Below are 24,345 nucleotides of genomic sequence, written 5' to 3'. Positions count from 1 at the left end.
TCAGGGCTACTGCTCTTGCTGCTCCTCCTGCCTGGAGTGCTCCTCCCCTAGCCCGGGCCTCCTCCGCCCGCAGCATCTCATGCATCCCTCGGGGGTCTGTCGCAGGGTGGACTCTGACTCAGAAGGTCTGGGGCGGGCCAGATGGCACTGATGCCGCTGGTCCACGGAACACACGCGGAGTAACAAGGCCCTTGATCTCTCCCAGGCTGGATCCTTCCGTGGCCTTCAAATGCCTCCTATACAGAGACGTGCCCCTGGCCACCCGCCCCAACGCATTCCCCGCCTCAGCCCAGGCCGTCCCTCACGTTGTTTGCTGTTAATCCCCGCTCTCCCAAATCTCCCTCATTGGCTCCCTGCTTGCTTGCCTTGTCCTGTCTACGCACTAGAGATGAGCTCTGCAGAAGCACGACCCTCACCCAACCAGTGCACAGCTGCAGCCCCAGGGCTTAGCATGGGACCTGCACATAGTAGGCACTCAATCTAGGCTTGCTGACTGTGGCCTGGATGCCCCCACATTTTGCCTGGGTCCTCTCTTCCCTGCCCTGTGCTCCACATGTGGGCACCTCGCCCAGGCCAGGGGATGGGGTCTTCTCCACGCCTACCTACCTTGGAAGGAGGTGATGATGCTGAAGAAGTAGAGGACCACAAGCTGGAAGGTGCCGGAAGCAAAGGAGAAGAAGACCAAGGCCCAGGGCAGGCCGAGCACCAGGCTGAGGCCCAGCAGCGTCAGCACGTGGGGCCACTTCTGGGTGGGCGGGCGCAGCCGCAGAATCTGCACCACCATCGTGCCCAGCATGGCCGTGTTGAACAGCAACACCAGGCTGAAGAGGCCCAGGTTGGTGACGTGGCTGACCATGGAGTCGCGGATCCAGCACCTGCGGACCAGGGTGGGAGGCCTCAGTGCCCGGCAGGGCTGGCACAGCGCCCCCTGGGCCATCAGCACGCACCGCGGTGAGCCCAGGTACAGGGGAGCGGCTTTAAACAGCTCCGGCTCGGGGAGCGAAAAGTCGCTCTGTCCAGTTCTGCCTCATTCCTGCTTTGTGGTCGAGGGAAAGGCTCAGTGGTGCTGATGTGCTTTAATCCCTGTAACTCTTGCTAGTCTCGCTTTCCCACGAAGAGTCAGCCTCAGGCTCGCAGCCTTCGGCCAGCGTTTAGTCCCGGGGTTCCCATGCCCCCTGTTTACTTTCATGATTACTCAGTTCCTGACAGGTGATGCTTATTTCCTATTCATAGCCGATATGATAATCTTTAAAGTACATTTAAGCGAACAAGTCAGGTGATTTAAAAAATGTCAAGCAGATAGTAATACAAATGGTACAAAGGGAAAACAAAAAATCACAAAATCGTGAAGTAAAAGACTGAAAGTTTCAAAGCACTGAGGCCGTGGAAAGAATTCCTTCCCAGCCCGGGGCTCAGGAGCCCCGGCTTCTAGGCTAGGTTCCCAGGGACCCGCAGGCAGAGCCACCGCCGGCCTGGGTGAACTAGGCGAGTGAAGGAAGACGGGACTTCGGCTCCGCCCGTCCCCCAGCTGGGTGACCCTGAGCCGTGTGGCGTGAATCCCTGCCCTCTCTGGGCCTCCGTCCCTCCCTCTTCGGGGAGAGATAGAGGGGGTACCGCGAAGAAACACAGAGGGAGTACGTCTGCCCCTACCCATACTCCCACGCAAACCTCCAGCAGCCCGGCACCCAGGAGTCTCCTGGTCAGTGTGGCCCGGGCCGGGGCTGCTTGCTGGCCGCCTCTGCACCCCGAAGCCCACATTCTGTCCCCACTGCACACAGCCACTCACATGGAAGGGTAGATGACACTCTCCGGCGTCCTGTGCACCGCCAGGATGATGGGGCCATAGTTGTTCACGTCCACCAGTGCCACCAGCGTCACCAGGAAGATGGGGAAGCCTGCGGGTGGCAAAGTGTGGTGCTCCATCTCGCATCCCGTGAGGCTCACCCGTCACCTGCCTTCCGGCGGCACCTCCTCTTAGGCCTGTACCCCCATGGCCCACTGGGTCCCGTCTGGGCTAGGTCCTCCGAGCTTGGACCCTCCCCTCCCCCAAACCCACAGCAGATGCTCATCTCTCTAACCTCACCCCTCCCCCCTCACCATCCCCGGGGGCCTTTAGGAGAAAGGGCCTGCAGTTCCCCGCTGAGGGGCGGGGTGTCACAGGAAGATGGGAGGGACAGATGGGACATTGGTAGAATAGGGGACAGTTTGAGGAGGACGGCGAGCATTCTGCCCCCAGGGGATGTCTGCACGGGGCCTTGACCTCGTCCATGAGGTGGAGACTGACAGCTCCCTGCAGGGGCTGCCTACTGCCAAACCCCTGGTTCTTAACACAGAGCCAGCTCTGAAGGAAGTTCATGTAAATAGAGGAGGTGAACCAAGAAAGGGCTGAACCAAGAAACACAGGAGAAGCAGCGAGCTGGGGTCAGGGACATGCGGAGGTTGGTGGGTCTCTACGGTGTCCGAGGGACTCAGGGTGTGCGCCCCTGGGCCTCCAGGTCTGACCTAGGGGAGGTCTGGGCCTTGGGTGAACTGGATTGTTGTTTACCAAGAACACATGGGAGAGCCACAGAATCTGTTAGCTGGGGTTCGGGGGATCCACGGGCAGGGTCGGGCCGCGGCCAGCCTGGGTGGATCAGGTGAAGGGAGGGCCGGACTCCGGCCCCGCCCATCCCCCAGCTGCCGCCTCCAAGCCTAGCCGTGCAGACCCGACCCACACAGCCATCTGTGGCCCTGTCTGTCTGCAAACCTCTCTTTTCAAGGAGCGAGCGAGGTGGAGAACGTGTAAGTGTTTCTTGGGGGCAGGGCTCATCACCTCATCTTCCTAAAGGGGACCCTGACCCAGCCGAGGTAAAGAACCACTGAGGACAGGGGTAGGGGTGAAGCAAGCAGTGAGGGAGTGGACAGAAGGGGGTGGAGAAGCGGAACTAGGCGGCTGTGTGTCGCCAGGAGCCAAGGCCGGTCTGGGGGCCCAGCAACGCCCTCCGGCAGCTCACCCCAGCCCACAGCGCTCAGCTTGAGCAGGTAGCCAGGGACGTAGGTGCCAAAGACCTCGACCACAAGTCGGTAGAGGTTGTAGCCTTCGAGGCCCATCCAGGACAGGCAGGCGAGCAGGGAGAAGTGCAGGAAGATGGCACTGGCCCGGCACCCGGCCTCAGAGCCCGTCAGGGCCACCGGCTCGCTGAGCAGGAAGCTCACGTCCAGCAGGAAGACGGCCAGCAGCAGGTTCATGTGCACCTTGATGGTATAATCGCGGGACTTCTTCCTGAACCGGGCGGAGGGGTAGGGCAGAGTCACCCAGGTGACCAGTGTGGGAAGGCAGGTGGGGGACGGGCATTGTCTGCTCCTCCTCCACCAGGCAGCCTTCCCAGGTTACACACACACACACACACACACACACACACACACACACACACACTTCATATCCTACTCCTGTGGCTGCAGCCAAGCTGTTCCCCATTCGTCCCTGTGCACCTACTGTGCACCCAGCACCCACGGGCTCAGGCACTGTGTGTACATTACAAGCAGCCTTAGCCAGACAGAGCGAGGCTCACAAACATCCCCTGTAAGCAGCCAGATGGTCCCAAAGTCAGAGGGGAAAGATTCTGGATGTATCGCTGGTTTGGAGAATCCACGTCATTCGTGCTCTGTGTCCGTCTGTCTGTCTGCACAACCGTGCATCTGTGTGACTGTGAGTGTGGGGTACATGTGTCTGTCTTCAGGTTTGCGAGTCTGTGCGGGCACACGCCAGCCCACCCCAAGATTCCACGTGGTCCAGGGCACTGTCAGCCTGTCCTTGCCGCTCCCAATGCCCTGCCAGGCTCTGCCCGCCCCACCCTCCCCTGCTCCCAGGGCAGGGCCAGGCAGCCTTCCCTGGAGAACATGCCGGGTGCTCCACAGCTGAGGATGTCTCCTCGCCATCTAAACAGACCCAGGCCTGGGCTGCAGGTGGGTCTTGATTGAGGCCAAGCCCAGCACTGACAATCCAGACCCCACACACAGCCAGTTTGGGGGTGAGCACAGGTGCTCTTCAGGCCACCAAAGGCTTCCCATGGGGCTCCTTCTTCGAGGCACCCAAATGAATGGGGTGACAAAAGCCTCCATGGTATGGAGGGGTGTCCAACTCAAATGCCTGCAGGACTGGGCCTCAAAACAGACAGCAGAGAATGGGGGGCCGGAGAGAACACTTGAGGCTGTGCTTGTCCACAGCGGCCACTGCCACCGGCTCCAGGAACTGAGGCCTTGTGGGTCTGAAGCCAGCCAGCTCGAGCTCGAGCCTGCCTCTGCCATTTCCTTGCTGTGTGACCTCAGACAAGTCGCTCACCCTCTCTGAGCACTCGTTCACAGGGCCTCTGTGAAGATGAACCAAGTTCATGCGTGGAAAGCACTTAGAACAGCGTGGGGCCCATTACCATTACCATCATCATATTAAACGTGCCCCGAGTGGGATGACGTCTGATTAGTCAAAGGCGGAAATCCAGATTCTTACGTCAACTGTCCCAACTTTCAATGTTGGCAGTTGATAAAATTGGTAAATGCCGTTATCCAAATATCGCAGATCTGAGAAGGAAACGCAGCCCCCAGGGGCCAGGTGCCTGCGCCTCCCACAGCTCCCAAAACCACACACACATTCTGGGGTCAGCCAGGCCAGTCTCCGGGGCGGGTCCCCGTGGGGGTGGGTCCTGGTCTGGGTGCCCGGCATGGAGGTTCTCCCCCTCCCCCCCCCCCGTCTCCGTGTCCCCTCCCAGACCCTACCTGGAGCACAGGTAGGCCGCGATGGTGAGGACGCAGGCCAGAGCAGAGATGACACAGCCCACGTAGGAGATGAGGGTCAGGTACTGCCTGTGCACGGCGTCCACCTCCACGGAGGCCACCTGGGTCCACGAGACGGGTTGGGGCTGGCCTCAGTGTCCCCCCTCAACACTGAGGGTTCTCCCCGGCGTGGTTCCGGGCGGGCATCAGGAGCCCAGCACCCACCTCCCCGGGCTGAGCAGACTGTGGTCCCAGCAGTGCGTCTTCCTGGGCGGAGGTCTGTTGCTGTCCCCCCACTCTCCGGTGGGTCCCTGACCCACACAGGCCCAGGACCCTCCCTGGGGAATCCCTCTTCTGTCCTGCACTAGTTATTTTTCTATAACATTCCACACGGGAATAAGTTTCCTGCGAGGGAAGGAGCGCCTACCCCCGGGGAGAGTCGAAGGCCACTCTGGCCTCTCGGATGCTGGGGGCTAAGGTTTTGGGAGCATGAGCCACGACACAAGCTTCTGAGATATCGGGAGGCACCGACGCCCACCTCAAGGGCCTCCACACTGGGCCCGGCACCCCCTCGAGGGTGCATTAGAAACACACTCCTGGGCCCGCCCTGGTGCTATGGAATCAGATTCCCAGGTTAGGGCCAGGAATCTGCATTTTTATCATGCACCGCAATGTGGGAATAAACAGCGAGGTCTTTAGAGACCGGCTCTTTTACTTCTTAGCTGTGCGACCTTGGGCAAATTGCTTAGCCTCTCTGGGCCTCAGTTCCTTTATCTATAAAATGGGACAACAACAGGAGACACCTCGGGGGTCGTCGCGAGGAATGAATGACAGGCCACGCGAGACGTGGCTGGCTCGTGGGAAGCACGCGGCCTGCAGCAGGGCTACCGGGCGGCAGGGGGCCCCCTCACCATCAGCACTGCAAAGTAGGTCAGGTGGTTGCAGAGGCAGGATGTCTGCGTCTCTCTCCTGACAGTCTCGCAACCCGCGTGGCTCCAGCTCCCCTGGCTTCTCACTGAGGAAGGGGCGGCATGGAGTTCTGATCAAGCCTGGTCCCCCGGGACCCCACTGAACCCCCACAAAGGCATGACTGGGTCGCTTTTCCAAGCCACTGCTCCACCCGGCAGATCCCTCCTCTGCCATCACTCCCTCTACAAAGCCCACCTTTCTCCAGGAAGCCCGCCCTGATTCGCCCCATCTCCCCCACCGTCCAGGACCCCCTTTCTCCTCCGGAGACCCCGTCACACTCACATGCCAGGTCTTCGACCCAGAATACGCACTGTAGAGTCACGTTCTTCTATAGGGACGAGAAGAGAGAGCGGATCCCATTGCAGCCCATCCTTCACGGGCCAGGCTGAGGAAGTGAGTGTCGGGCTACCTCCCCTTTGGGCCCGACTGGCTGGTGCTCTCAGCCAGTCAATCATTGTGCTAAAGACCAGTGATTCAGAAGAGGGGGAAGGGAAAGGAGAACGTGGCCAAATGGGGACTCTTGTCTCCTCGGCTGGTTCGCTCACACTCACCGGCTGTGGCTGGTGCTGGAAGGTGAGCACCACGGGCTCTGAGAGGTTGGCTACTTTGGTGTTCGGCACAATGATACCCAAGACCTTCTCACCCAAGACTTGGCTGGAATTCTTGTCCTAGACATATGGATAGGGAACGAGAGTAGGGAAGGGACTCAGAAGTCCCCTCGGCTCTCCAGACTCTTGTCTCTCCCCAACACAGTCCTCTGAGGTGCAGAGTCTCCCTCTGGAAACAATTATGGCGCTTGTAGTCATTTACACTGTAGTGAGAAAAACGCCATTTAGACCTTTCACAGGGAGATTTGGAGGTTGCAGACCAAGGAAAGGTTCTCACTCCTGGAGGAGGGGGCTAGGCTCCATGTCTTCTTTCTACCTCTCTGTCAGACAGACACCGTTTTCCCCAGGGGAGGGCACGAGGACGAGGGCCCCATACCTGGAACAGGGCTTGACTACTGAAGTCCACCAGGAGGAGTCTCTTTTCAGCCTCCTCCCTCCGGCCTTTGGCCTTCTGGAAGAGCACGCGGGGCAGCAGCACTGAGTACTCCGAGATCTCGCTCTGCTCCTCCTGCAGACCAGAGTCCCTTTAGGGCTCAGCTAGAGGTGAGCCCGGAGAACCCCTCCACATCCCCCCAACACACGCGCCTTCCTGGATGCCGCCGTCTCTAAGCCCCACCTCCTGTAGGAAGCCGTGCCTGACTTACAACAGCCCTTTCCCCCCCTCCCCTCCTTTCTTTGGCACCAGCCCTGGCTGGGGAGCCTTGTGGTTAGAGCCGAGGGCCCCAGGGGCAAACGGGCCCGGGTGAATCACACGGTATTCTGCTGTCTGGGTTTCAAGATGCCAACTCCGCCCATAGCACCCTGGTGTGGTGGGATGTGAGGGCAGCGTGGGTGGCTCCCAGCTAACCAGGCCCACTCAACGGGCAGCCTGAAGACTGAGGCGCGTGCGCAGGCATTTTGGGGTTGGTCTTCTGTTCACGCAGGTGTGCCACAGGAGCCCCTGGTACAGGGAGCAAGTCCTCCCCACCTCTGTCCCTGTCACTGTGCCAGGAAGTGTCCTCAGTGCCACAGGGTAGCCACTGGCTGAGGGTATTCCTGGGGCCCGAGGCTTGTCACCGGATCTGGCTTCGCGAGGCCCCCACATCTGCTTCCTGTTAGACCTTGACCTCTGACCTCCTGTCGGGAATGGATATGCAGGTCCTGGAGGCCGGCTGTGGGCTGGAGCTTCCACACCGTGGCGTTGACCTGATCCTCCTCGAAGGACACCGTGTCCCCTGTGAACCTCACGGAGGTCAGCTTCGACTCCAGGCTGTGCAGCTGACTGGCAGGGGGGAGAGAGGATCGGTGACTGCCGTGGAGGGGATCCGGGCAGGCAGACAGAGAGAGGAGAGACTTAGGCAGATACATACTCGGGAAAGAGGCAGGAGAGAGACAGGAAAGAGGGACGGGGGAGAGAGGAGAGAGGGCAAGAGAGAAAAACAGCCCGGTGAGTGCCGGACAGAGGATGACCTGAGGAGGGAGAGAGGAAGCTGGGGCGTCCGGCAAACAGGAAAGGAGAGGGCTGGGGTCGGGGGTATCCTGGGCCCAGTCCTGCCTGCACCGACCCACTCTGCGGCCATGGAGCAGCCCTCCCCATGGCGAGGCCTCAGTCTGCCGAGCTGTAGAATGGGCCCGCCATTTCTCCTCCACTGGCGGGGAGAGGACTCGGGTGTACCGTCCCGGGACGGCGGGAGGGACATTTGTCCGTACTGACTCAGGCAGATGTGGGGCTTGGCCTACAGGTTGTATCATGACTCCTCCAAAAAGAGATAGAAAGGTGAGAACCTTCCACCCCAGGAAGGCTTCCACCTGGCCTCCTGCTCCAGGTCCCTGGCCTGCCCAGGTGCAGGTCTCGGGGGAGCCCCTCGCCACACTGGGGGCCATACTCACCGGCTGGCGGGGCTGGCCGAGGGCTTCCTCGAGTTCTTCCGAGGATGCTTCAGAAGCTGGCTGAGCACCTGGAGGTCCCGTTTCAGCTCGCACATGTCCACCGAGGCATTGTGGGAGGCCTTCTCAGGGGGCTCTGCAGGGGCCAGACAGACGCACCTGAGGCCACTGGATGAGGTGTGGTGCCATGCTCACGGTCCTCCATGCAACCCTCCCGCGAAGGAGAACCTCCGCCCTCATTTGTGGAGGAGGAAACTGAGGCCTGGAGAGATGGGGCAGACTCCTTCCAGGTCACTCAGAGACGAAGCCGGCCAGGAGGAGGCGCTATCACATGGAACCTCCAGCAACCACAGCCCCAGCAGGGCAGGTGGCATGGGGCACACCCACCCAGCCCCCTTCAGGCTGCGCACATGGAGCTGAGAGGGCCTGGTCCGGCTGCCTCAGGACAGACTGGAGAGGGGACTCATGTGGTGGCTCTGGGGACTCCGCACCCCCAGCCTCACTGATCCCAGGGGCCAGGTGTTCCGCCTGGGCACCCTGCCCCGAAGTCTGCAGCCTGAGGCATCTCCAGGGGCCAGAGAGGACTCAGACGAGGTGTGCTGATGGCGACAGGGGACCACGGGGATGGGGCATGCCCTGTGTCATCAAGGAAGACAGGTCCTGGGTAGCCACGTCTGAATTTGTAAGGGGAAAGCCTGATTTTTAGGGGATTTGAAACCTCTGTCTTATTTTTTTTTTTAACAAACAAACAAATAAACAAACAAACACACCCAACTCTCTACAAGCCAAACAAGATGAGGCCAGATCTGTCCTTTAGGACACCAATTTGCAGCCGGGCCTGACTTTGCCTTGAACCCTCCTGGTTTGGGGCAGAATCCCAGTCCAGGGGTGAGGTGCCCCATTGACTGTTTGGCCCTGTCTGCTGCCCTGGACAGCACCTGGGCCAGGAACCAGCCCGGTCCTGCCGCCCCCAGCATTTTTATGGGCCAAAAGCTGCTAACGTATTCAAAGTGCTGTGCTCCCCACCCCCCACCCCAGAGTGCCCCACCCCAAGCCAGAACTGCCTGGGAAGGATCAGAATCAGGGAACTCCTAGGCCCCCAGTAAAGCCTCCAGCTCCTCCTGGCCACCCTGCCCCACCCCCCAGCGGCCGCACTCAGCTCTGAACCGGAGGCAGCGGCCACAGCGGCCACAACAACGCACCTGCCACACTTTAGGTGGCACACGCAGTCTCCACCCCTCAGAGTCACCTCACGGCTTTCCTGGGCCTCGACTTCTCTTGCTCTTCCCCAGCCTCCCCCGCCCCCCACCACCCCCCATACCAATCGGCCGCTGGGTTAACATCCTGGCTCCCTCACCTACTAGCTGCACAATATTGTGCCTCAGTTTCCTCCTCTGCGAGACGGGGAAATGGGGACAACTCATGGCAAGGCCGGTGAAGCAGAATTTTCCCTCTGGCTCCTGACAACCAGTCTCATCTTTCCATTTTCTCTCCTCCCACCCTGCTCAGACTTCTTCCTTCACCCAGACCTTCCCTGCAGCCTCTGGATGGGACCTCGCCCATCGCACCTTCCGGAAGCACACCTCGGTCACACTCTCCCACTCCTCAGACCCCTCCGATGGCTCCCCGCTGCCTGTGAACAGAGCCCGAGCTCCGTACTCGGACGTTCAGACCCCGTCCACTTCCAGGCCTGCCTTGCAGTCTGCCCTTCCTGCCCCCAGGCCTTTGCCCAATCCGTTCCTTCTGCCTAGATTCGCCTTACTGTGGAAGGAGAAGTTGAAGCTGGAGGCATGAGGCAGGCTGGTGTTCTGGGGGCTCCACCAGGATCTGACGGAGGTGGCGAGCAGTGGGGGGCCCTGGGCTGGACTCTCTTCCTGGTGCTGGAAGCACAGGAGGTCAGAGGCCTGGTCACTCAGCAAGAAGTCCTTCTTGCCGTAGCGAAGGTGCAATTTCCCGGCGTGACGGTTCCAGTACAGGCAGAAGTGGTAGAGGCCCCTGCGGTCAGGGAAGGACCAGGAAAGCGGGGAGACCGCTGGGAAGGGAGCATGGATTGTGAGGGCCGCCTCGGAGTTCTCGATGGCGATGCGCTCTGGTGTCTGCTTGTAACTGAGGATGCTCTTTTGCGTCTGGTTCCGCTGGCCACAGAAGCGGAAGTCTTCCCGGAAGCCCCCGCCATGGGCACCTGAGGAGGCAGAGACTGCAGATGGGACTCTGGGACAGGTGCCAGCCAGGGGCATGGGACAGGGCAGGCCCTGGGCCCAGAACACGGGAACCCAGTGTCTGGGACGCATACACATTCCAAGAGCCTACACCTCAAAGGGTCTACAAAAATGTGAGTCTACCCTGCTCAATAATTGTTGGTTTGAAAATATGAAAAGGAAAAAAAAACCCTCAAAATTAAGAATGATTTCAAAGACAATAAGCTATAAGGCATTTAATGAGTCCGTGTCTGCCACAGACAGCTGCACAGCTGTGCACTGTGCAAGGATGCTCTGGCTACAGAGGCGAGTAGAGCCCAAACCCGGTCCATGTTCCCACCCCAAGCTGTGCACTGGGGGCGCTGCATCTGTCAGAGAAAAATCTTCACTCCAATGGGCTCTATCTTTTTCTTTTCTCCAAGGTGCCACCCACTTGCTAAGCTGTGTCTGCAAGCCCGTGCCTGCCTAAAGGGGTTAGTGGATGTACTGGCATCTGTCCTAGACATGAGGGCATCTTAGCGTACGTCCCAACAGTCCCGGGGCACCCCTGGGAAAGCCTACCTGGAACCAGGAAGAGCAGCCCCAGCAGGAGCAGCGCCGTCTGCAGCGGCACGTGGACAGTCATCATCTTCCTCCTCGGAAGTCACCCCGAGAAGTCACCGCCTGAAAGAGACCAGGAGTGTTAGCTGGAGGCCTGACCCTCAGGGAGAAGCCAGTGTCGAGGTGGGGAGGCGAGCATGGAAAAGCCTGTGGTCCTCCCCAGAGCTGCCAGAAGTGGGGCATCAAGACGCGGTGGTAGTCCAGAGCCCGGCCAAGGTCAAATCCTGGCTCCACCTCTCTCACTCGCTGTATGACCTTATGTAGGTCACAGGAAATGAGCCTAATAATAGTACCTCCCTCTGGACCCAGCGGTGGTGGGGTAATCTTAGTTAGACTCTGGTGGGGAAGGCCCTGCAGCACCACCTGGAACCATGATACCCACTCCAGGCCTGGGGGACACACAGGAAAAGGGGAGCTCTCTGGGTTCTCCCCAAGAAACATCATCATCATCATCCCTGAGATCCAGCACAGACTACGCCTCCTTCAGGAAGTCTTCCTTAACTTCCTCTGCAGTCCTTCTGACCTCCTTGGGTTCCCAGCGCTAGCCAGGGCCCCCTCTGTTAGCCTCCATCGGTGGTGCGGGATGATGCATTCCCTCCTCAGCCAGCCAGAGGGAGCTCCCTCCCGATCCATCACGGTGGATAGGGCTTAGCACAGAGATTGCTGGGCCAAGCCTGGGTGGATGCGTGCACCGGTGAAGGGGCTGGGGAGAAGCGCGCTTTCTCTCATGACCACCAGGGGGAGCTAGTTCCCAGGGCTCTGGGCGGCTGTAACCGCCCGTGGACATCGCAGGCTACTGGAGCTCACCTATGGCCCAAGTCCTGGGAGGACCAGCTACTCTCACCTCCACCCCCATCCTGGTGTACAGGGGACACTTCTGATCTCTCGTGGCCTCGATTAGCTGAGTGCCTACTATCTGCCAGCCTGTGCTGACTCACCCCACCCCCTTATCTGTACCAATCTTCGCTCCAATGGGCTCTATCGTTGGCCCATTGCACAGACAGGAACCTGAGGTCCAAAGGCTTAAACGTCTTGCCCAAACTTATTTCAGAGGCCAGGAGCCTTTCCTGCTTGGTCAGAACTGTAGTGCCTGGCAAGGAACCACATAGAGAAACGCCGGGTGGTTTGGCCCACCCCATTGCCAGCTGGTCTTCTGGTGACAGACATGGACAGGCATCCTCATCCTGTGGGGACCTGCATATGGTTGAGGTGACAGATGCAATCATCTGCCACAAGCCAGATAGAGGGAAGCCTGGCAACCGAGGGCACGCGAGGAGTCTGAATTCGAAAGAAACCAAGGAGGGCTTCCAGGAAGAGGTGGCTTTTGGATGGACTATTTGAGGGCAGTGTTAAAAGGGTGGCCCGGGCAGGAACTCATTGCCTCCTGACCTGACTGGGCCTTCTTCAAATTAACCTGGCCCCCTCAAGCTAGAGCCAGTCTCCTATGTCCCAGCATATGTAATAGAACCCTACTTCCTTCGGCCTCAGTGGTCTAATCATTGGTCACTGCGCTCATCGTCCTGCCCTGGTGGCATCACAGGGCCCCTTAGAGGAAGGATGTGAAAGCGTTTTGGGGAACGGCCACTGTTTCCTAGGCTGTGATTTTTAAGGTTTCACTCTGAGGCCTGAGTATTTGGCTCATTTTGAAACAAACTCCTGCCTCCCCAGGCCCGCAGAAGGAAACCTAGCATCCGGGGACAGAAACGTCTCCCTCCCGGACCCCCTCTTTCCTTCTCCTTTCTGCAAGCTTCTGTCGCTGTCTAGCTCTGATCCCTAACCCAAACATCAACTCCTCCAGGCAGCCTCCCTTGCTGTGACCACTGCTCTACACTTGTGAACTCGTAGTTCACAGATGACTATGAGAATCTGGCCCAAATTGTCCATTTTATAGCATCTATATTTGAGGCCCAGAGAGGGCCAATGACTTCCTGACATCACACAGCAAGCAAGGATGGGACTGGCTGGAGTCTGTGTATGTCTCTGGCCCACTGACCTTTAAACTGAGCTCCCACGGTTGGTAGACAAGGCCCCGGGACAGAGTAGAACCTGCTTTGTATCAGCCCTCGTGGACTGACCTTTGAGAGCAAAAAGGTAGAGATGGGGAGTGAGCTCCCCATCACTGGAGTAGTACAAGCGAGGCCGTACCACTGTGAAGTGCCATGGAAGAGATTCAAACACAGACAAGAAAGAGACCAGCTCGTCCCCACTCTACACCGGCTGTTTGGACAGCCACTCCAAGGTGGACAACTCTGTCCCCATCAACATTCTTGGGATTGGAGGGGGGAGGGGCTCCCGGCTTCCTTTAATCCACCCTTAGTGGAGGAGACTCTGGAGCCAGACTGCCCGGGCTCAAATCCCAGTCTCCTCACTAGCTGTGTGTCCTGGGGTTAGTTACTCACCTCTTTGGACCTCATTTTCTTCATTTGTAAACATGAATAAAAATCAAGGCTACCTCAAGGGTCGTTGTGAGAATTACACAAATGGACGCCTGTAAAGGACTCAGAACAGGGCCATGCATGTGGTAGGTACCATAGGTGTCAGCCAAATATCTCTGCATACTCTCTGACCAGCTCACGCCTGCCCCTAACTCGACCCCCGGCCTGTCACAGACCCCGGGTGCTGCGCCTTCCCCATGCCCTCCATGCCCTGTGCGCATGGCCTCCCTGGCCAGCTCACCCTCAGAGCACCTTGACAGGAAATTCTTAGAGTATGAAACTTCCTTTCCGGGAGGCAATGGGAAAAACGAAACCACACCCAGAGAAGTTCCCTCCTCGCAGCCAGGACCTGAGGCTATCTGCAGAACCCTCTGAGGGACAGGAAAGTCAGACCAGGGACAAGGAGAAGATCCAACCCCGATGGGGCAGGGGCAGGGCACTGTCCACTTGTCACTCCCCCCACCCCCACCTCACACTAAACCCCTTCTTGCCCCCTCCCTCCACCCCCTGCCATGGCCAGGGAAGCCGCCGCCCCACCCCGGCTAGACACACCCTGCCGCCCGCCCCACGCAACACACTCAGAGGATGCAGCCAACACACTCAGAGGATGCAGTTAGCATCCGTGATGGAGGCCACACCCTCCCAGCACCTCCATCTGGGCTGCAGAATGCCCTGGTCACTTCGCTGGGTGCCTCCGCCTGGCCGGGCCAGGAAGGAGGGAGCCCGTGATCCAAAGGCTTGCCCATATGTGAACCTTCACACTGCCCATGGACAGAACCTGTCCCAGGTCGCTGGAGCTGAGGACCGGAAGAGCTGAACAAGCCTCCGTCTTCGATACTCTTAGAAACAACCACTGGACCCCAGGCCAGACCCTCGTGTAAACTCACACAGCTCTGGGCAGAGCCAGGAAGCGGCCGAGAAGGCTATTCTGGCGACAGCTCTCAATGGTCACAGCCGTAGCTCCATCGACCCTATTTCAAGCCATCCTGCAAGGCTGGTCCCACTGCTTTGCTATTTTACAGGTGAGGAGACAGAGGCCAGGGAAGGGCCACATGTTCCATGATCACCACGGGCAGAGTCAAGACACAGACCCTCCTCTAGAGCACTCCCCGCAGACCCGACGCTGGCTGCGTTACTCCCCGGCTTGGGAATCCCCAAAGGAAAGGAGATCAGGCTTTCCTTATGGACCAGGCTTTCCGTAAACACACGGAGAGAACAGAACAGTCCGACCCAGCTTGACACAATGGAGGCCACCATCCCAGAGTCCCCAAGGATCCAGGCTGAGCAGAGGGGGGGCCAGGGCGGATCTAAGCTTAGACTCCCCTACCCTCCCCCAGGGTGGGCTGGGCCCAGGAAAAGAGGATCGGGCTCCAGCTCCCATCCTTACGGTAAGGGAGGGGGCAATGGGCAGGAGACCCACAATTCACTTTCTCCCCCGGGGGCCTGAGTCACTTCCTCTGCCAACTCTGCAGAGCCACGAGTCACCCCTGGCTCGGTTCAGGCTCCTGGAAAAACCATTTCCTCTGAGGATGGAGGTGGAAGTTGAGTGGACAGGACCTGGGCGGCTCGGGAGTTAACCCTTCCTGGGCAGGCATCTCTCCAGGAAGATGCCCTGGGCCTGGCCCCCCAGGCCTTTTCCTTCACACACACTCCACCCCACCTCCAGAGTGTCCTTTGCTTGGAATGCTTTATCCCTCAGACAACTCAGCTCATCTTTCAAGAGTCACTTAAAGATGCACCCTCCCCTTGAAGCTGTACCTACTCACCTATCCTCCATCGGAATTAACTTCCAAATCCTTGGGGGAGAGGGGTATCATGGCCCACACTTAACTCTATGTGCCCGCCCCCACTGTCGCAAGAGGTCACAGGTGGGTCAGAACGCCCCTGGAAGTAGATTAAAATGCATTTTCACAGGCCCCATGCACTGAGGGTGGGAAGCGGCAGGTCTGGGTGGGGATGGGGAGCTGGCTTTAGCAAGCATGGCTTTGATTTGACGCTCTGCAGGCTTGCAAACCGCTGGGTTATATGCCTGGGATAACACCCACAGCCTTGTTTTACAGAGGGAGTTAGAGAGGGGCGGGACCTGGCCCCGCATCCCTCAGCTGGGAAATGGCACAGCCTGGAAGGGCGGCCAAGGAAGCCTGTGCCCCAGCATCTAGGGTTTACCTAGCTTTTAGTAGGGTTCCAGGAACGTGGAAGAGGCCCCCCTAAGGGCAGCTGGCAGAAGGAGGGCGTGGGTGGTGAAAAGGGAGCCAGGGAGGGCCCCCCCCCTCCCCGTGGGTCTTCAGGTATAATAAGCCTGGTCTTGCCCTCCGGTGGGGAGGGGCCGAGGGAGAGGACCTGGCTCCGCTCGGCTCGGCTTTCCCGCTGCAGCCCTGGTCCTCGGCCGGCCGTTCTCCAGTAGTGGGGACAACATTGAGCTGCTGGTGACCCCTTCGAGCCCTGGGCAGAGGGCCTTAGGAAGGAAGGATTTGGCCCAGGAGAGGGGCAAGGGGAGGGGCAAGGGGAGGGGCGGGGGAGGGCGGCGGTGCAACCTGGAGAGTGCGAGCACGCGTGAGCATGAACGCAGGTGTGCGTGTGCGGGAATGCGAGGGAGGAGAAAGAGAAGGAGGCCGGGGAGCGGGCAGGTCCGCTCTGAGGATCTGAGGAGGAGCAGAGGCTGCTCGGGCGGCCTCAGGGGCCGGCCTGCGCCGGGAGGGAGGCACGTCCGTCCGCCAGCACGGGACAGGGCGCAAAGCTCACACAGGTGTTTCCTCCGTGGGGGCCGGGGTGGGGGCCGGGGGCACCCTTCGCCAGCGGTTTCCTTACTTAGAAACACCCAGCAAATCAAAGGGATGCCCCCTTCAGACTGGTGGAAGCCAGGGCCACACCCCACTCCCAGCCCGGTGGCTCCTGGGAGCACAGCTTACAAACACCGAGCTACTCTCTTCCCTCTGTTCTCGCTCTCAAGCAGGGCGACAGAGACCCCAGCTAGGTGACCACATAGAGCTCCCCCCCAGGAAGAGTGTTCTGGCATCACTGGGGGAAGAAGAGTGACTTCAGGTTTCAGGAATTTTTCTACAATAAAGGAGAATAAAAATCAAGGCCAGTGGATGCCAAGGCCTGTGTGCTCACCGCCCCGGGCAAGTCTCACATTCTTGCCCCGGACTGGCGGGAGGCCTGCCCCCGTGGACACGGCCCCACCTCCCCACGGCTTCCGTCCAGCCTAGTCCTTGGGCCATGACCCCCTCTGCATGTCCAGACGGGCTCTAGCCCTGGGGGAGGACTGGGATGGGAAAAGGTGGGATGCTGGAGCCAGGTAAGCAGACGCGTCTGCCCTGCAGCCTGCTTCGTCGGAACCCAGAGCATTTGCCTAAGGGGCCTCGGAGAGGCCAACGTATGTCCACTCAACCAGAGACGAGGCTGGGCTTGAGAGGAGGGGAGGGCAGCTCGTGCCTGGCGTCGGGCAAAGCACGTCCGCAAGGTATCACTCGATCCTCGTCATCATTCTGTGAAGCAAATGCTGGTCCAGCCCCGCTTTAACGATAAGAAAACTCAAGTCCAAAGAGGTCGAGTGATGCCCCAGATCTCACAGCAAGCGGCCAAGCCAGACCTCAAGCCCGGGTCCACCCAACTGTAAAGCTTATGCTTTCAGTCATTGTGGTCTCTGGAGTCCACCTTCCCTTCTCCAGGACTGTCCCCCTGACTGCCATGAGGTAACCAGCCAGAACAATTTCTAAGAAGGACGACTTCCCAAGTTAGAGAAAAACTGCAGGCCCTGCTTGGCCTCGGGTATTAGCACATCAAAGGCTCTGATAAGTCCTGTAGGGAGAAAATCCACTGAGCTTAGTTGTCTTAGTTTCCCAGCCCAATGTGTCCTTTTTGGCAGGGACGTGTGGTATCCACATGAACATAAACTCTAGGAATTCTTGACACCACACAGAGGCGAAGCCTGTAAGCACCCCCCTCCCAGCCTCCAGCCCCATCCCCTCCCCCTCTGAGCTGTCCCAGAGGCTATTAACCAGCCCGAGATGGGCTCCGGGAGCCATTTGAGCTGTGATGGTCCCCAGGGCAGCTCATCACCAGCTTTGACACTTCCAGGCAAGAGGTCCCCGGGGGAGCCTGGGGTCTACTCGGCCCTGTCCCACCTCCCGTTGGCCAGCAGCACAGCTCTTAGGGAAAGGGCACTGCCAGCCCTGTCCCCAGGTTGGCCACTCCATTAAAGTCAACCACAGCCAGCTGGGCCCTCGGATTCTGCAGCCGAGATACTTAGAATGTTGGAACTGGGAGGGAGGGAGAGCGAGAAAGGGAGAGAGAGAGAGAGAGAGAGAAGGAAAGAGAGTGAGCATGAGGAGGCAACAGCTTTTAGGGGCTGAGAATCGAAGTCCTTTAGAACTTTAGACTGAGGGACCTAGGCCCCATGGGGAACGGGGCATGCGGAGGGGGTCTCAGGTCTGGCCCAGTCTGGGGTGGAGCTCAGGAGCAGGGGTTTTTCACGAGCATTCCAGGGACTGGGTGCCAACCCTGATCAGCTCCATGCTTCTAGGCTGGACTGCAGCCCACGGCCGAGACCACCCAGCCCTCTCCCCAAGGGGCCTCTGAGGCTGGATAGACTCCAGGACCCCAGAGCACACACCAGTGAGCACCTGCCCAGGGAATGTCCACTCCCAGAGCGGAGGTGGCAGGAGTTAGACACACAAGGTCCAGAACTAGCTGTGTAGCTAGCTAACTGTCCCTGGGACCTGTGGGCTAGTCAGTCCCTTGTCTGGGCCTCAGTTTCTTCCTCTGTCGAATGGGTGACTGTGATCCCTGTCCCCAATCTACATTCTCCATAACCCAAGGCCTCTGGAAGGGCAAGGAAGGGCAGGACTTACTTACCTCCCTGCTGGCAGCAAGGGGTAAAGGCTGCTGGGCCATCGCCTCCTCCCTCCTGGCCGGACCTCCTTCTTCATCAAACCACAGGACCTCAGCTGTCTGGCTGCGGTTCCCCTTTCATCCCTGAGCTCCTGCCCTGTACCAGGCCCAGGCCGCAGGGCCAGTCCAGCTACCTCCCTGCTCGCTTTCTGGGGCCGCGGTTCGGTGGCCCTGGGCCCGGCAGAGCTCCTGTCTTTGGAAAATGAGACCCCGAGTGTTCCCAAGGTCAACCACCAGCTCTCCGTTCCTTTCTCCTTCTCCAGGTCCCCAATGCCTGGCTGAGGGGCAGACAGGGCACACAGCCAGACGCCCTCCCCACGAGGGCTGGCACCCAGGACCAGGCTAGGGCTCGAGGACAAGTCCTTGGACATTCATTGTACCTGGAGCCCCCAGGATCCCATCCCAGCTCACAGAGCACACAGCACGGCCTCACCAGGTCCCCATGGGCAAGGGGCTCACCAGCTCCAGCAACGCAGCTACCGTTAATTAAGCTCTTTGAAAATGCAAGACTTGATTCTAAGCTCTTTACATGAGCCAGCACATTCAATCCTCCCCAAACCTTAGGAGACAGGTACCATGATGCCCATTTATCAAATAAGGGAACTGAGGCCCCAGAAGTTCTGGGTACCTGCTGGAGACCGCACAGCGAGCAAGACGTGGAAATCAGATGCCGCCCCAGCGCCCTGTTCCAGAACTCACGCTCTCGATTTGGCTGCCTGTTTCCCCTTGATCTTTCCTGACTGGAAAGAGCTTCTCTTGAAAATTCACAGTAAAAGATGCTTCAAAAAGTTGTTTCCTTGGGGTTAACCGAGTATCCCCCACCCAGGGCCCTGGTCCTGGGGGCTGTCGGAACTGCCCAGGTGACCCCATCTCAGCTCCACCCCTACGCTCTCCATCATCCGCAGGCCCCGGACCTCACCTCCCAATGCTCTGCAGAGGCTTGTCTTTAACCAGAGGGGTGCAGCCCAGAGACCAAAAATAATTTTTAGCTAGAGTGTGACTGAGGGGAGGGGCGTGGGGGGTGAGGATCTCACCCCCAACCACTTCCTCGTTCTGGAGGCTGTCTGTTCGACTGGCCAATTCCCCTTAGAGTGGTGCCTATGACTCCCGCAGGGCCCTTGGTGCCACCCCAGCCCCATCGGCTACACTATCCTACACTATCGGTGTTGGGAGAAGCAGGAGGAGGGGAGAGGGGAGAATGGGGGAAAGAGGAGAGAGATAGAGGCGGAGGGGGAAGGGATGGAGGGGGAGGAGGCGGGGTGCAGGGGAGAAGGTACCTGGGCTCCTCTTCTGTGGCAGCGAGTGGACTGCAAATACAGGACGAGCTCACACAGGCGAAGGGAGGGCTCGCCTTGGGTACAGGCTGCAGCCCATTGGGGCGCTGGGCCAGTTCCTCCCCAGTTCAAGAGGCCAGAGGGGGATGGTGGAGCTGAGCCTCCTCAGCCCCTGCCCCCTCGCGCGCGCTCTCGCTCTGTGGAGCTTCAAACAAAGGGGGCAGCCAGGGAAGATACGCTGCAAGCCGCCAGTCAGAGAAGGGGCGCAGGTGACAACAGCCCCTGACAACCGTTCCCCTGGTAACCATTGGCAGCCTCAGGAACTACGTCACTGCCTGGCTTCAACCCAGCACAGTGCAGGCCCCCTAACTTGTCCCATACCCAAGTCCCCCCAACTCAATGCTGGCCAGGCTAGGCTGAGAGCTGGTGGTGGGGTTGGTGGGAGGGCGGGGAGAAGGGCAGGGTTTAGGACGGCAGGTTATGGGGAGCACTTGCCTGTCTAAGTTTGTCGACGTTGGCTTTAAAAGCGAATCTTTTTAGAACCCAGTGGGGACTACCCCTGTGACCAAAAATACTCACTGTCAGCTGCATTTGCCCTTAGAGGTTGCCAGCCTGTGGCCTTGGCCTCAGCCCAGCCTGGACACTCTTCTAACCCCCACCATTGACTGCCATGAGCGCCGAATGCGCACCATGCTGCCATGGAAGCGTCTTAGGGGGTTGCCTCCTTCAGGAAGCCTTCCCAGATTACCACAGCCCATCAGGAATCTTCTGAGTGAGCTCAGGGGCTTGGATTGCCCCTGATTTTTTTTTTAGAGCTCCCTGGGGGAGGGGCCGAGAGTGGGTCAGTCCTGGCTCTCTGTACCCCGAAGTAAGTACCAGTCATAGGAGGAAGAACAGAGGCCAAGCTTGTGAAACTCCATCTGTGTGCCAGGCACCGCCCTGGGCATTTCCACCACTCTGCGAGGTCAGCCCTGTTGAACCCACCTTACAGATGGGGAAACAGAAGCCCAAGGAGGTGATGCGACTTGCTGAAGGCCACCTAGCTGGTGAGGGAGGGCTGTGGAATTCATACCAAGGTCTCCTCGAGGACATGAAGACATCGAGACGATGTCTTCTGATGCTCGACGAATCCTGGCCCCCGTCCAGCGCACGTCCAAACGTTATTTGCTCACTTCCAGTGACAGGGGCCTCACTTCCTCCCCAGAGGGCACATCCTTTGACCTCTAAAAAGCCCCACTGAGTCAAAGGGAAAAGGACCTCAGAACCAGAGGTGGATGCGCCACCAAAGTCCTCTAAACCAGCCACAGATCGGAAGACACGAAGCTGCTCTGCGGGCTGCGGGCCCAGGGCCTCAGCCGGGCAGCTACGAGCCTTTTCCCAGAATACATGGGGAGACCCCTTGGCCATCACACTCCAAGGGGTTGGAGGGGCTCTGGGGCGGTTTTTGGCAGAGGCCATGGGAAAGTCGGCGGGGGCTTGGGACCGTGGGGCTGCAGTGCCCATGTACCCCCACACCTCCACCCCCCTCCACTGGACCAGAGCCAGGAGGCGGCTTCGGTCAGGCGGTGGCTATTGTCTCGCTGCCGGCCCAGAGCCGGCACTATTCAGGCACTATTTTTGGCCCCCGGAGGAAGAGGAAAAGAAAGCAAAGAAAGGGGTTGCTGTTCTCGGTGGACTTTGGCCTGGACAGGATTCGCAGGCCTGCTGGGCCAGAGAAGGCGCCACTGTCGGACCCAAAGATCCCGGGCTTAGAAGGAGCTGGCAGGGCGCTGGGGTCCGGGGGAGCCAGGGGAGGGCACAGATGGGGCACCCCTGGCCTTTCACATGCACTCGGGCCTCACTAACTGCAGTGACATGCAGAGAAACAGAGACATGGCCTCCTGGGACCCCCGCGCCCCTACAGTCGCTAAGCACTTGTAATAATAACAATACCTACAACAGCTCATAGCTCGTCGCTGCCCAGGGCCAAGTCTCGGCCAAAGAGATTGACGGTCCTCACTTAATAGCCACGACGCTGCTGACCAGGGCGGAGGTAGGGGACAGAATTGTGAGGCTCACTGTACAAGTCAGACGACTGAGGCACCAGGAGCAGTGTGACTGCCCAAATAACAGCGAGTGACACCACTTCCCCCGCTCCACGTCGGCCGCCCAGCCTTCCGTGAGTCCGTTCATTGCAGTGCGCTAGCCGGCTTTCTGTCCTCGGGTTGGTGGGCATGCCGGTCTAAGAGGCCCGTGGCCCAGGCCGAGGTCCCCTCAGCCCTACGCTCCCATCCCGCCCGGACGGCAGTTACTGCAGGTGCCAGGTTGGGGAGGAGAGGTGGGGGCCCCAGGTGTGCTGGCATGCTGCAGGGCCCCGGGAAAGCACGGGCTGTCCCCCCCCCCGCCCCCCCCCCCCCCCCCCCCCCCCCCCCCCCGCCACAGCCGGAGATGGGCGCCGACCCGGCCCCGGCTCCCCTGCCCCCAGTCCAGGCCTCCACGTGCTCGACTTCCGGCCAGGAGCCGGAGAGCGGGGCTTGGCCACCTGGTTTGGGTTGTGTGCGGAGGGTGCAGCAGGCGTGGTCACGGCCATAGGGCAGACCCGGCTGTGAGAAAACCACGCGAGGATCCCTTCCGGCCCTGCGCGCTGCCACAGCTCCCGCAGCGAGGTCGCGTGCAGGTGTGCGGAAGGGGGACGCGCCGCGGGGCAGGAGCAGCCCGGCCCAGGCGCAGGCCTGGTGCATCAGGGAGAACGAGGGGCAACGCCAGCCCCCGCGTGGTTTGGGAGGCGGGTGTCCCGCCTTCCGCACTCCTCCCTCAGACCCTGCTGCCACACTCCGGCTCCATTCCCCTGAGGTCCTCTCGTAGTCTGTATGGCCCATTCGGCTCTCCAAGCCATTAGGAGGCTAGTAGGAGCCCCTGGAGATGCAATAAGGTGGCACTAATGGTGGAAGTCTGGGCGTGGTGGCAGGCGCGGCTCCAGAGACGTTTTCTAAATGGAGGCGCGACTTGCCTGCAAGCATCTCCCAATGCTGCCGGAATGACCAATACACTGTCAGGGACTTAATGCCTGGGAACAACGTGGGAGCTGGGTGCCTCTCTCCCTCAGGGCTGAAAGGGCCATGAAGAACTCCACGTGATGCCCAGGTTCCCTCTACGACTTCTCTGCCAAACTGAAACACCCACGGGGACGGTGAGCTCACCACCTCAATCAAGCACATGATCTGTGGTGCCCTGGAAACGGGTCCGGGCTCCACGGCGGGAGACCCGGATTCAAGTCCCCGGTGCCTCGACCTGGCCTGGGGACCTGAGACGTGCTTCCTCATCTGTGAACTGGGACGAGACTTTAACCTCTGCAGGCCGACAGCATCTGGGACTGAATGAGGGTCTGTGTAGGCAGCGAAGCCAGCGGTGGGAGGTTGGGCGATGAGTTGCCCCAAGGGTTTGACACACACCTAGATGGTGACGTAACGGGGGAAGCAGTGGGCAGAGGACACCTGGCCACGCATGACTCAGCTGCCCCAGCCAGTTTCTGGGTTTCGCCCCTTGCATTTGTCACCATCGAGGCAGGCGGATCTTGGCAGTTGTCCCCCCCGCCACGGGGTTAGAGACCCAGGGTGCCAGCCACAGAGCCACACCCTGAGGGCCAGACTTGGCCGGGGACCCAGAAGGTGTCAGCCACCCAACATAGCCTCTAAGAGCCAAGGAAACAGCTCAGCAGAGAAGTCCACAGAGTGCTGCCCCAGAGAACCAGCCCAGCTGGAGCTCAGGCCTCCCCCGTAGGCCTCCTAGGACATGGGTCTCGGGGAGCAGGAGGGAGCCCCAAACTTGGACAACAAAATTGGGACCCTATTGGATAGGTCTGTCCATAGGGGCAGGTTCTCTGGTGCCTTTCCCAGTGATGTCATGAGAGGACAGGGCCATCGCTCTGGGATAAACTCCCTGCAGCTCTCTAAGAGAAGGGCTTGGGGGTGGCCCGAACCACGGGAGTGAAAACGCCACTTACGGTGTCCCAGGCATCAGCCACTTAAGATTTAGTGGCTCACTCGGCCCTCTCAATGTGCCCTTACCGTCCTCATTGTAAAGATGAGGAAAGCGAGGCACAGAGAGGCTAATACACCTGTTCAAGTCCACACAGCTGATGGAGCCGGGACAGAACCAGGGGGCACAGCTGAGCTGGGTGATGGAGAAGCAAAGATCCGGGACAGCTGGGGCAGGCTCTGCTGCCCGTGGGTCCCCACAGCGTGCAGCTGTCTCAGATATGAGAGATGCAGGTCTCTTCGTCCCCATTCTACGGCCTAAGTAAGGAGGCTTAGAGAAATGACTCCCTTGCTCAAGGTCACTTTTCAAGGATTTGAACTTAGTTCTATCTCAACCACCGCATGGTCCCGAAGATAAGACCTCTCCCAGGACACAGTAGGCTGAGCACACACTTTGCACCTATTTATTGCCCCAAATTCCAGCAATAACCCTGCCAGGGGTGGTACTCCATGGCAGTCCAGGAGGTTGTGACCTTGGACGGCAGGCTACGAGCCCGCAGCTCTCTCTGCCGGAGGACAGGAGTGAAGTGGCAGAGGCTGCTCTAATCTCTCATTGTTGCTTGTTTCAAGTTCAGTTAAGTGGCCTTGAGCCTGGGGAGACACTCTGGAGCCATTAGCTGCAGAACCTCCAGCCTTTTAGGAGAATGGAGCTGGGCCGGCCCGGGACCACGAGGCCCCCACCCCCAGGCCATCTCCCTCTAATGCAGAGGCCTGTCCACCAGTTCCCAGAAGCTCTG

General features: G+C 59.5%; 1 protein-coding gene across 1 annotated transcript in view; it reads right to left on the bottom strand.

Annotated features, from left to right (window-relative positions):
- Positions 1 to 24,345, bottom strand: part of ADGRG1 (adhesion G protein-coupled receptor G1) — a 30,525-nt gene that overhangs the window by 2,227 nt on the left and 3,953 nt on the right. Inside the window, exons 2-13 of the mRNA XM_016151409.2 lie at positions 10,952 to 11,053; positions 9,955 to 10,374; positions 8,196 to 8,328; positions 7,440 to 7,587; positions 6,703 to 6,834; positions 6,270 to 6,386; positions 6,001 to 6,046; positions 5,661 to 5,764; positions 4,753 to 4,871; positions 2,994 to 3,262; positions 1,787 to 1,895; positions 607 to 875 (exon numbers count right to left, since the gene is read on the bottom strand). Coding sequence (XP_016006895.2) covers positions 607 to 875; positions 1,787 to 1,895; positions 2,994 to 3,262; positions 4,753 to 4,871; positions 5,661 to 5,764; positions 6,001 to 6,046; positions 6,270 to 6,386; positions 6,703 to 6,834; positions 7,440 to 7,587; positions 8,196 to 8,328; positions 9,955 to 10,374; positions 10,952 to 11,018 — 1,933 coding nt within the window. The 5' untranslated portion in view covers positions 11,019 to 11,053. The remainder of the gene's footprint in view (positions 1 to 606; positions 876 to 1,786; positions 1,896 to 2,993; positions 3,263 to 4,752; positions 4,872 to 5,660; positions 5,765 to 6,000; positions 6,047 to 6,269; positions 6,387 to 6,702; positions 6,835 to 7,439; positions 7,588 to 8,195; positions 8,329 to 9,954; positions 10,375 to 10,951; positions 11,054 to 24,345) is intronic.

Source organism: Rousettus aegyptiacus, unplaced genomic scaffold (assembly GCF_014176215.1).
Source record: "Rousettus aegyptiacus isolate mRouAeg1 unplaced genomic scaffold, mRouAeg1.p scaffold_m13_p_14, whole genome shotgun sequence".
Taxonomy (NCBI): domain Eukaryota; kingdom Metazoa; phylum Chordata; class Mammalia; order Chiroptera; family Pteropodidae; genus Rousettus; species Rousettus aegyptiacus.
Note: the sequence above shows the minus strand (reverse complement) of the source record. Positions and strands in the feature narration are given on the sequence as shown.